The 13,473-nt window shown below is 36.0% G+C and overlaps 1 protein-coding gene across 3 annotated transcripts in view; it reads right to left on the bottom strand.

Annotated features, from left to right (window-relative positions):
* The window catches only part of NLN (neurolysin), a 97,662-nt gene that overhangs the window by 19,763 nt on the left and 64,426 nt on the right, over window positions 1-13,473 (bottom strand). For all 3 annotated transcript variants that reach the window (XM_059916488.1, XM_059916489.1, XM_059916490.1), the window contains 2 exons: window positions 12,931-13,297; window positions 4,888-5,089 (listed from right to left, as the gene is read on the bottom strand). In XM_059916488.1, coding sequence (XP_059772471.1) covers window positions 4,888-5,089; window positions 12,931-13,297 — 569 coding nt within the window. The remainder of the gene's footprint in view (window positions 1-4,887; window positions 5,090-12,930; window positions 13,298-13,473) is intronic.

The raw sequence follows: 13,473 nt of genomic DNA, 5'->3' as shown, positions 1-13,473 counted from the left end.
ATACTCTAAACTGCTCATTCTGTTGAACTCCCTGGTGTTCCAGTGGTTAGGACTCTGTGCTCTCACTGCCGAGGGCCCGGGTTCAATCCTTGGTCAGGGATCTAAGACCCCTCAAGCTGTGTGGCTCGGACAAAAAGAAAAAAAAAAAGATACTTTCAAAAATAAATAAATACATAAATAAAGCGCTCATTCTGCTCCAGCTCCAGGAATCAAACTTCTAAGTAGGCAGTAATCATTAAAACAAAACAAAAATACAAACGTGATGTTTTCCAATCACCTTCCACAGATGTTCACCCAAAACCCATGGCGGGTAAGCATTTGTGAACTCTTTAAAATCTGAAGGGACAGTGCTTTTCCTCATGGCAATCTTTTCCCCCGCCTCAATTGGACCTGTATGCACTTACTGATTTCAAAAGAGTTGAATTATATATAAGCATAGTTACAAGAACACTTCAAACGTGTATGGCACTTTATTCTTTCCCAAGTACCTTTTCACACATTATTTAATCTCATCAGCACTCCAGGGAAGCAGATATGAGAATTGTTGTTGTTTCTTATTTTATGAATAAGAAAAAAGAGATGGCCCAAGGAGGTCAGAAAACGTGCGAAAAGTCACATAGCCAGGCCTACAAATACACGGATGATTTTTAATCCAGTTCTCTTTTCATAACACTAGGGTGCCTTCCTAACTGATATAGGCTACATTTATTTAAAACAACATCTAATCCACAATATTTAAAGCAGACAAGATGCTCTACTAGTCTTTAGATGAAATAACAGGTTATGTGAAATGTGAAGTTTTTCTTTCACTTTAATAAGGCTTTATTGTGATTCTCATGTGTTGCTTTAAAATAACGATCTCTAACAGTCTAAAACTCATTACTGCTCTTAATGCACAACCAACACAGAGACATCACAATGGAGGCTGTTAAGAAGCATTACTCTTCTTTTCTACAGGAAGTTCAAAAGTCCAGCGATTACTGACGCCCAAACCACAATAAAGCCATGAAACAGGAACAGATACTAAGGATGCCACCTCCTGACTGCTATCTTCAAAATTATCTACCCTGTAGTGTAAACACAAAAATATGAGTGAAACTCATTCTCTTGAATGATGAGATAGTAGACACCTTGAACTAGTCCATCTACATGTTTGAAAACTGGATGTTCCTGCTGACATATTTAAATATTACTATGACAAGCTCTAGCAAGCTCTTCTGGTCATCAAACTTGCAAACTGCCACAGTGGAGAACTCAAACACTTGGCTGCCATATCTTAAAACCAATCTACTGAATATGTATGGCAAACTTATAAATTCACTATATATTTCTCAGATAAGTCAGAAGTATTACTGAACACAGAAACTATTAAACTCCTTTTTCACTGCCATCTACTTTAGGTCGGTACAAAAGGTTTTGAAATCATTATAAAGCTGCAAATATATGGATCTGCGTCTGTTACTTTTAAGACAAAAGCAGTGATCACTGGTTTCAAATACGTTACTTTAAAAGATCTTAAAACATTACAGGACATTTGAAAGGATTAACAGACAAACAAGAGATTTTTCGAAGATAATGTCATTAAGTGATGACCCCACAAGGGACTGTACTAATACACTATTCACCTGTATGACACATTTCGTGTTCAAGAAGGAGGTTAGGCAAATTCTAAGAATTGAATATAATCTACTGTTTCAAGAAAGAGACATCATTCATCATCAGTATATACACTGATTCATGTATATATTCATATGTATAGTTGTCATATATATATGTTCGTATATATAGTTGATTCATATGTATGTGTATATATGAAACATACATGTATTTCATTCATCAGTATATATATTGATCAACAGTAAATGTTATCAGCAGAATATCAGTATATATACTATCATCAGTATATCAGTATACATACTGATTCATATATATTCATGTGTGTAGTTCAGTCATATATATGTTTGGGCATATATATAATTATATATTCATATATAGTTCATTCATATATAATATGTATATACATTTCATTCATGAGTCACAGAGCTTTAAAATGAAATAATACCAAGACAGTTATTTTCCAGTACTAAAATGAGTATTTCAAAGAATCAAAATTACTGTAAGAAATAATGAGAATAACAGAGTTGTAGAGAACTGTATCGTGAATACATGATAAGCATACAATATTACGGTTATAAGAGGGCTGTGTTTGAACACAAGAACATGCATCAAAAGCATGGAAAACCCTATTTGAGGATCAGTGTTATTTTAATAAATGTGATTAAGACACCAAATTACTTCCTCAGAAATCATTAGCTAATAATCAACATCCAAATAAAGGAGGAAACTGCTCTAACCCAGTTTTTAACTTGGAATTCAGTATAGTCTGGGCTTCAGGGGGTCGGTGTGCCTTTGAAATTTCAGGTAGAAATCTGACTGTATAAGTGTATGTGCATTTTTCTGGAAGGGGTATCTATAGCTTAAATCATATTTTCATAGGTTCTCAGATCCAAAGAAGTTAAGATCCACTGTTCTAAAAGCAGACTATTGTTTATCTGTGTACAAATACGTAACTAAGATCTTAGATAATCTAAGTAACCTAAGTCTGAAATTAAGAAAAATATTTGACTTTTCCAAATTATTCATAAAATCACTTGAGAAAAATGGAACCTAGACTTACCCTAATTAAAGGAAATGTCAGTCATAGAATGAACACTGATGGAAAATAAATATTTCAGGAACCCTATTGCTGTGAAAATAGACTTTAAAATTACCTAAGAAAGAAAATTTAGGTTATTCTGAAAGCTTTATTTTCCTTGGATTAAACAGAGAGTAGAAATGGCTATATCAGTATATTAGGATTTATTTATCTGAATAGATTCATATCGGAGTCCCCTCTGTTTTTTAAAATAAAACATGGAAACACCAGAATGTAAAGATAAAGTGTTCAAAGAACTAAATACTTTTTTTTAACAAAAGTGATAGTAGTATTCTGGAAAAGAGTGGGTACATTTTTGGTTATTACAATGATTAGGGGCTGCTCTGGGGGTGGGATGCTGGATGTCCAGGACTGAACTGCACATGTCAAGACAATAAAAAATTGTCCCCTATTCTGCATGTCATTCATATGTCCTGCTGGACATTCATATAAATGAAAAATCTATAATTAAGTGAGCCTAGAAACTAACTCCATTGCACATATTTTTACAAAAATTTTTTTGCACACTTAAAGTTTCCAAGACTCTAACTTCTAGAATCAATCGTGTAAATCAAAGTAAGATTACTTTCTATTTGGAAGTGTCCCAAGAGATAGTCACCATTTTGGAAAATCATGTCACTACTGAGGCCTGAATGTTTGTGTCCCACCCCTAAATTCGTATGTTGACACCTAACCCCCAATGTGATGGTAGGAGGTGGGGCCTTTGGGAGATGATGAAGTCACGAAGGTGAAGTCCTATGGATGGGATTAGTGCCTTATAAAAGAGATCCCAGAGAGCTCCTTTCCACTATGTGAGGACACAGTGAGAGGGTGCTATCTCTGAACCAGAAAGCAGGTCCTCAGCAGACATCAAATCTGCCAGCACCTTGATCTTGGACTTCAGCTCCCAGAACTGTGAGAAATTTCTGTTATTTTTAAGTCACCCAATCTATGGTATTCTTTTATAGCAATCTGAACTAAGACAACTGGCTATACCATTCTTGGACTTTAATGGACAAAACAAACCGCTTACGTATCAGTCTGCAGTTTTTGCTGCAAGATTCAGGGTCATTCACATATAACCTGAATACTTCATTATGTCTTACTACACAGCCATGCCCAGGCATTACAATTTGAAAAACATAAACAAAATGTTTTCTTTTATGCAGTGAGGATATTGCATAGATTAAAAAAAATTATCTGTATAGAAAAAGACCGTTAGGGAAAAACTAGTTAAATCCAAATAACGTGTTGAGTTTAGTTAGGAGTACTGTACCAATGCTGTTAGCTTCTTAGTTGTGGCAAATGTACTATAAGATGTTAACAGTAGGGGAAACAGGGTGAGGAGTACTGTCTTTGCAACTTTTCTGTAAATCTAAAACTATTCTGATAAAGAGGTTATTTCTAAAAAGTTCATCTTTAGAGATGCATGGATATTTCAAATTTGGAAAACTGCCCCTCCACTTCTGTAAATATCAGTTTTTTAAACTGTTAGGCTGAACAACTGAACTAGATGTTTTCGTATGTCAACAGCGGTTAAATATTGGCATGTTCATATGGTTCATCCTAGAATAGTGTGGGCCTAGTTTACTGGTCTATGTTACAAAGTTTAGAATAAATACACTTTTCATTTTTAAAAATAAAGAGAAATTAGTTGCAATCCGCTGCATACACACATTCTCTTTCTTAGTAAATTCTCCCCATGGCTATACCATGCTATCTGCGATTTTAATTGAAGGCTAGTAAAGGAAGGTGTTACAAAATATTTATTATTAAAAAAGGAGTACAAAGTCTGGATGAATGAAAACCATTGAACTAAACAAAGCATTAATAAGCAGAAGAGACAGATTACAGCACAGTTTATCTCTGAAGCTTACACCAAATTCCTATGAGGAAAAGATTTAAAAGGAAAAAACACAGTACTTGTAACCCTTCCTTAACGACAGTTTTCATTTTTTTTTCATAGGGTGGTATTCAATGAAGCTCTCTCATTAGTGGATCAATCTCTGAGTAAAAGTATGTTGTGAAACATAGTAAGAAAAATTTTGTGTTTTTGCAGAAGGCCTATGACATTTTTGAACATGTTCAGATTCTGAGAAAGCATGTTAAGAAACATGTTTCTGACATCGGTGGAAAAAAAATCTGGAAAAGCAATTAGTAGGTCTATCATAAAAAAAAAAAAAATCACTCACCTGTGCACAAATCTGATGCATGACGTGACCAAATTCATGGAAGTAAGTCCTCACCTCATCGTGTCTCAGGAGAGAGGGACGACCTGCTAGTGGCTGTGAGAAGTTCACCACGAGGGCAGCCACAGATATCATGCGGCTCCCATCAGGCAGGAGGCAGCCAGGCTGGAGACCGAAGCAGGCTGCGTGGTTATATTTTCCTTCCCTAAGGAACCAGAATCACAGTTGGTGAGATACAAACACTCTTCTCTGGCAACAACATTGGCATGGCCTCTCTCAGTCATTTAACCATATTTGATAACAGAAGATGCTTTGAAACATTTAATTCACCTTTTACAAAGTAGGTCGATGTTTTGTTGAAATGAAACAACGAAAACTAGACAAACAAAAACCCCACTATCACTTGATATGAGTTATATTTCCAAGGTTTCTTTTGTTGAAATCTTAATATGAATTAAGAATATACACAAGTAGGGTACAGCTGAATGTCCAATTTATTGTAACAAGCTCCTGCTTTTCGTCTTCAAAGATAGAGTCATTAAACACTAAATAGTGCTGAAGCAAAAGTGAAATAAGGGAGTTTGACTTACTAGGTAGTTTTTCCTTAAGGTTAAAATTGATTAAAAAAAACTGATAAAAACTAAAATCCAGACAGTAATATTGTCCTTTTATTCAATGAGGGAAGAATCAGTACTCATAATTAAATGAGCTCCTTTTATAAACCAGACAGGCCTTTTTTGAAACAGAATGCTTTTAGTTAGTCTTGGAAAAGGCATAAATTATACTATAAAGTCATCTATTCTAGGACAATGTGATACCAGTGATGGTAGCTCTCAAAAGCTATGGGCCATTAGACTTTATTACAGGGATAGGTTTCCTCCCTTTTTCTTTGCTCATAACATGAACGTACATTCAGGTTCAGTGTGAATTTTTTAGTTTGATGTTTTGATTTGTATATCTTTTTCTGTATTATCTTTTCTTGGTGACTCATAACTGTTTTTTCCTGAAGTTATTCAGGTAAAACAAAAACAAAAACAAACTAGTCTTTTTACTGCTTCCTATTAAGATGTAGAAAGCTGAAAAGGGCATTGCTCCTATTCTTACAACAACATGCTGGACAATTTGCAAATCACAACTTTTCTTGAACCCATCAGAAAGTGAAGGTTGAAAGGCAACCAACCTACAATCTATCTAAGACAGATGCCTCCAAGGAGAAAGAGAAAAGAAGCAAGCACTTTTTTGGTTTTTCGTTTGTTTGTTTTTAACCTGGGGCAGACACTGCAGACACCAGTAAGAAAATTTTTAACAAATTGATAAAGATTGATGGTGGACCAGCAAAAATAGGGAACCACTAGGAGTTATTAGATAAGGGAAATTTTGCATTCATTTGCAGGGTCTTCTCCTTAGACCTCACTGAGTACACACAAAAAGGACAGGGGCAGGATGAGAGCTCTGAGAAAGAATCAATGCTGATGCAAGCCTGGTGGAAGGGAGCATTTCCTAGATCCATTTCACCTCTCTCCTAGTGGACACGAGCCTTGAACCTCTCATGGAAAGGCAACAAACCCTGTTGCCCTAAGAGCACTGGTAAAAACCCACTGCCACTGGGGGGATGGTAACAGAAAAAACACTCTACTCCTGAAGGTAGGGCAGGAAAACATCCTGGGCCCAGACCTACAGCTGAGGGTGGGTCAGTATCACTATATAGGTCTACTCCTCAGACCCAGGGTAAGACTGAACAACAGAAAAGACCCTCCCCTTTCCAGGCTAATAGGCATCTAGTAATAAACAATAGCAGTCTACTGCAGGGAGAGGAACAAGAGCATGAAAAGAGACCTGCTCTAAGGCACAGCACAAATGAACAACCTCAAACTAAGTGGAACAGACACTGAGGAAAACTCTGGCAAATAAGCTCTCATCCTAAACACATACAGGAATCTGAAGCTTTGGGTTCACTGAGGTTAACCATAGCAATAACAAGGTCCAAACCCAGCTCAACTACTAAATGGAATGAGTCAAACATTCACATTAAAGGCCTAGCAGAAGTACGTATGTGCCCACTGCCAGGTATAAAAACTATTTACCTTAGTCTTTTCTGTCTAATATAAGTGTCTGACTTCAAAAAAATATTGTAAGGCACATGGAGATGCAAGGAAAAAAGACACAATGTCAAGAGGCAAAGAGAGCAAGAAAAATAGACTCAGATATGACAAAGATGTTGGAGCTATCAGACAGAGTATTTACAATAACTTAAATGTTAAATGTTAAAGATTCTGGAGGAAAATGCACAGTCAGATGGATAATTTTGGCAGAGAGCTGGAAACTATGAGAATAAAATGAAAATGCTAGAACTAAAAAGCACAGTAATGGGGATGAAGAATGCCTTTGATAGTCTCATTGATAGACTTCCCACAGCCAAGGGAAGAATCACTGAACCAAAGGATAGGCCAATGGAAATTACCCTAAAACACAAAGATTTTTAAAAGGGTGCCAAAAACAAAACAAACAAAAAACAAAACAAAGACTCAAGAGCTGCAGAACAATATCAAATGATCTATTATATATGTAAGTGGAATTTCAAAGGAGAATAGAGAACAGGATAGAAGAAATATTTGAAGAATAGCTGAGAATTTTCCAAAATTAGGGAACTCCCTGGTGGTCTTGCGGTTAGGACTCTGCGCTTTCACTGCCAAGGGCCTGGGTTCAATCCCTGGTTGGGGAACTAAAAGCCTGCAAGCCGCGTGGTGTGGGCCAAAAAAACCCCCAAAAAACCAAAAGAATAGCTGAGAATTTTCCAAAATTAACAACACTAAACCACAGATCCAACAAGTTCAAAGAACACCAAGGAAGACAAATACAAAGCAAACAACCAAAAAAAGAAAAAAGAAAAAAAATTATCCCATATGCCTAAGTGCATGGAACTACTGAAAGAGAGGAACAAAGAGAAAATCTTGAAGGCAGTCAGAGGAAAAGAACACAGTACAGAACACAGTAAGAACACAAAAAAGAACACAGTAAGAATTACAGCCAATCTCTTGTCAGAAACTATGCAAGCCAGAAGACAATGGAATGCCATCTTTAAAGTACTGATAGAAAATACCTGTGAACCCAGAATTCTATAAATAGTAAAAAATATACTTCACAAAAGAAATTAAAGGAAAGACTTTCTCAAAAAAAACTGGTATATATTACCAACAAACTTTAACTACAAGAAATTTTAAAGGAAGTTCTTCAGGCAGAAGGGATGTGATACCACTCTAAACTTGTATCTACAAAGCAATTAGTGCTGAAAATATAATAAATGAAGATATATTACAATCTATTTTGAATTGCTGTGAATAATAGTTGACTAATCAATAATACTAACAATGCACTGGGTGTTAAGCATATGTGAAAATAATATGTAGGCCAACGATAGCACAAATGATAAGAAATATAATATAACTTGAAGGTAGACCATGATTAATTAAAGATATTGATATATACTTTAAACCTTCAGGCAATTTTTTAATTTAAAAATATTAAAAGGAGATGTAAATAATAAGCCAATGGTAGATACAAAAATAAATCATAAAAAAACCTATCAACCCAAAAGAAGTCAGAAATGGGGTTAAAGTATAGATGGGACAAAAAGTAAGATGGTTATACTAAATGTAAGTTTCCTAAGCACGCCAATTAAAACATTATTAGAGTGGATAAAAAAGCAAGCACCAAGTACAGTGTCTATAAGAAACCCACTCTAAATAAAAAGACAAAGGTAAAAAGTTAAAGGATGGAAAAAGATACACTATGCAAATGCTAATCAAATGAAAGCTGAATGGCTATAGTAATAGCAAACAAACAGAACAAGGAATATTACTAAAGATAATAAGGAACATTATAAAACGATAAAGGGGACAGTTCTCTAAGTAGATATAACAATTCCAAATATGTATATAACTAAAAGCAGAGCTTCAAAATATACTAACAATTCAATATCCTGTGACAAATCATAATAGAAATGAATATAAAAAAGATTGTGTATATATATGTATAACCGAATCACTTTGCTGTACAGCAGAAATTAACACAACATTGTAAATCAACTATACTTCAATTAAAAAAAATACATGAAGCAAAAACCGATAGAACTGAAAGAAGAAATAGACAAATCACTTAGAGACTTCATTCCTTTCTCAGTAATTAATTGAACAGGCTGAGAGAATATCAGCTCAGATATAGAAAACCTGAACAACATTATCGGTCATCTTCACCTAACTGACATTTATAGAACCCTCAACCTAACAACAGAAAACAAATACTCAAGTGCACATGGAACATTCACCAAGACTAATTACATGTTGGCTGTAAATCAAAACAATTTAAAAGAATTCAAAGGATATAAAGTACATTCTCCAACAATAACAGAACCAAACTAGAAATAACAGAAGGCTAGCTGGAAAATACCCAAATATTTGGAAAGTAAAAATATACTTCTATAAATATTGTCAACTTCTCTTTGACAAAAGGGCAAAGGCACAGATAAAGACAATGGAGCACAGACACTTTTTTCAACAAATGATGCTGGAACAACTAGAAGTCCACATGCAAAAAAATGAGTCGAGACACAGACCTTACACCATTCACAAAAAATAACTCAAAAATGGATCACAGACCTAAATGCAAAATGCAAAACTACAAAATTCCTAGAATATAACATAGGAGGAAATCTAGATGACCCTGGGTTTGGCAATGACTTTTTAGATGAAACACCAAAGGCACAATCCATGAAAGAAAAAAAATCAATAAGCTGGATTTCATTAAAATGAAAATTTTCTGCTCTGAGAAAGACACTGTCAAGAAATTGATAAGACAAGCCATAGACTGTGAGGAAATATTTACAAAAGAGACATCTGATAAAAGACTGTTATCCAAAATATACAAAGAACTCTTAAAATTCACCAATAAGAAAACAAACAATCTGATTAAAAAATACACCAAAGACCTTAACAGACACCTCCTCGAAGGAGATACAGAGATGGTAGTTAAGTATATGAAAAGTTGTTCCACATCATATGTCATCAGGGAAATGCAAATTAAAACAACAATGAGATACCACTACACACCTATTAGAGTGACCAAAATCCAGAATACTGACAACACCAAATGCTGACAGGGATGTGGAACAATAGAAACTCTCATTCATCGCTGGTGGGAATGCAAAGATGGTACATGCACTCTGGAAGACAGTTTGTGGTTTCTTACAAAACTAAACATACTCTTACCATACAATCTAGCAATTGCACTCCTCGGTATTTACCCAAAGGGACTGGAAATTTATGTCCACACAAAAACCTGCACATGTTTATAACAGCTTTATTCATAATTGCCAAAACTTGGAAGCAACCAAAATGTCCTTTAGTAGATGAATGGATAAATAAACTGTGGTATATCCAGACAACGGAATATTATTCAGTGCTAAAAAGAAAAGAAATGAGCTATTAAGTCATGGAAAGACATGGAGGAACTTCAAATGCATAATGCTAAATGAAAGAAGACAATCTGAGAAGGCTACATACTGTATAATTCCATCTGTATGACATTTCAGAAAAGGCAAAACTATGGAGAAAGTAAAAAGATCAGTGGTCGCCAGGGGCTGGGGTGGTGGGGTAAGGGATGAAGAGGCCGAGCACAGGGGATTTTTAGGGCAGTGAAGCTACTCTGTATGATACTATAATGGTAGATACACATATGTTTTTTCAAATCCCAAGAAAGTATAACATCAACAGTGAACCCGAATATAATTTGGGTGACAATGATGTGTCAAAGTAGGTTATAACAAATGTACCACTCTGGTGGGGGACGTTGATAAATGGGGGAAACTCTGCATGTGCGGGGCAGGGGATATATGGGAAATCTCTGTACTTTAGGGTCAGTTTTGCTGTGAATCTAAAACTGCTCTAAAAGATAAAGTCTGTTTAAAATAAATAAGTAAAAATAAATAAATAACAACAACAACAGAAAAGAACTGTGTCAGGCTGAGCTAGGAGTGAGCAGGGACATGGGAAGGGAAGGCAGACAGAGGAGGGGAGAGAAGGGAAGAGAACCGACGGACATGTACACCAGAAACCGTGCACTGAATTTGATAACATTTTCAGCCGGTCCAGCCTCTGGATGTTCAATGGGCCCATCAGTGTTTCTGGAATGATTTCATGTAGTTAGACTGAATTGTTTAAACAGGTAAACAGATCTATAAATATTATTTTTACCGGGGAAAACAAACTAATCTGCAAGGTGTTTATCCTGTTATATTTTATACATCTTGGTCCATTATGAAACACCATAAGGACTTTCAACCAATTTAAAAATCAGTGCCATTGAGGGGTTTTTATCTTTCTTTTTTAAAAATAAACTTGATTTATTTAATATCAAAGGTTTCCTTACTCTGAGAGTATGTCTTTTTTACATTGTGTTTATAAAATGATGGTGATTTAAAAAGATGCCCTTACCTGGCAATCTTATGTTGGAACCATTAGAGGGTTTTTTTTCCTGTTGTTTTGATAATCTCAGTGTTTGATGAATAAAAATTGATACGTGATTTAAAAAAAGAAGAAACTGGTCTTTCCTAACCTACTACAAATATCCTTTTTTTTGAGTCAAGTAGACAAAGAAAACAAGAAGGAAGCACGTCAGGTGACAGAAAGTGAATATTAACTAGGTCACTACCCTCACAAAACATCACTCTCTGGTCCCCATACCTGAGTGCTGGTAGCAATGGCCAGATCTCTGAGAACAAAAGACACCAGTTATATCTTGGCAAAGAAACAGCAGGATGGGGTAGCCAGACTTGCTATCTTTGGCCATGGAAAGAGAATCCGGGGACAGTTATAGGAGGCTCCAATGCTGAAGGAGTTCCCCTGAAAGAATTCTTGGCCTAAAACTGTATCCTGACACTTTTCAATTAAAAATAGACTTATCCAATTTGACATGGGTTTATTTTTAGATCATATCAGAAGTGAAAGTAAGTCCATAAAGCAGTGGGATCAGACAACTCTGCCTCCTGTCTGGTTGACAATAGTTAACCAGCCTCCTTCCTGAAGTCATGCAAAATCAGTAGGTTACGAACTTGTATGTGCTGCTGATCTAGAGATGCTATTGATATAATTTACTCTGGCCTAGTTAGTAAAATTGCAACAGGCTGGCTTTGTTTTAGAAAGCAGCCTACAGAGAAAGTAATCCAAATCCTTTCATGTCTGATGAAACACTGTGGAGTCCATAGTTACTACATGCTACAGAGACAATAATAATAATATTTTTAATTCTTACTACTGATTGAATGCCCAGGCTGGGTGATTAGCATATATAGTCTAATGCACAAAACAAACCTGTAAAGCAAACATCATTCCCATATAATAGAGGTGGATATAGAGACTCATAAAGGTTATGTCACTCAAGCATTCCAACTCAAGTTTGACTGACCGCCAAGATTTTGCTATTCCTTTATACTGTGCTGCCTTTCAGCCAGACTGAAGGGAGTGGACATAGACTTAAGAGTACTGGCAGACAGATCACCTGAATAATAAACATTTTGAGGTCCATTTTAAATTAAGAAATGCAGGGAATTCCCTGGCGGTCCTGTGGTTAGCACTCTGTGCTTCCACTGCCGAGGGCCCAGGTTTGATCCTAGATGATGATGATGATGATGATGATGATGATGATGATGATGATGATGATAGAAGCTCACATTTATTAAGCACTTGCTGTGTGCTGTGTAGTCTTCTAAAAGCTTTGCATGTAATTAACCATTTTAGTCCTTACAACGACCTTACAAAGCAGGTATGATTGGTATTCCCATATCATAGGACCCTAATATAGGTAAGGAAACTGAGGCAGAGAAAAATTAAGTAACCTGCCTATTAAGTGATGGAGCCAGACATTCTGGCTTCAGAGCCCACATTTTTCATCCCTTTACTAGGAATCACATATGAGAATTATGAAAGACAAGAATCTTAATCTGGGTAGGAGCTGAATCCCTAAGGTCCCTTCCAACACAGTGATCCTCAGTACCTTGGATAGAGGTCCAAGTAGAACTGTCCTAATACTTCTCCCGTAGCTTTATCCTTCACAGTGTAAAGTGTAACACTTTTATGCCAAACATGAGCATCTGTCACTTGCTCAAATGAAAGTCCCAACAGCTCCTGGTAGATGTTCAGTAAGCCTTCAGTGACCACTTCAATTGGGAAGTATTCCTTGAGGATCTCTTGGTCTACAGAGTACTTGAGTTCTTCTGTCTGAGTCATGTAGTAATATAGATCCCAGGCATTGATTTTCCCATCGTATTCAAGACCTCTCTCTTCACATTCCTTTTTCTTCAAATTCAAAATAAACTCTCGTTCTGCTTCACCCAAGGGTTTTAATTTCTGGCTTAAATCATCTGTGAGGAGAGGGAAAGGTTGGCAATTCATTGCTCTTGGAAGCAAGCATATTCATACATACCACCAGTATTTTAGCATGGTGCTTCCTCCTTTGTCACACTCAATACAGATACATCAGGAGAAAAGAAGGAAGGAAGGGTGGAAGGAAGGGGAGAGGAAGGGAGGGAGGGAGAGA

The sequence above is a fragment of the Balaenoptera ricei genome, chromosome 3 (assembly GCF_028023285.1).
Source record: "Balaenoptera ricei isolate mBalRic1 chromosome 3, mBalRic1.hap2, whole genome shotgun sequence".
In the NCBI taxonomy this organism is placed as follows: domain Eukaryota; kingdom Metazoa; phylum Chordata; class Mammalia; order Artiodactyla; family Balaenopteridae; genus Balaenoptera; species Balaenoptera ricei.
The sequence above is the reverse complement of the archived record's forward strand: the minus strand, read 5'-3'. Positions and strand labels throughout refer to the sequence as shown.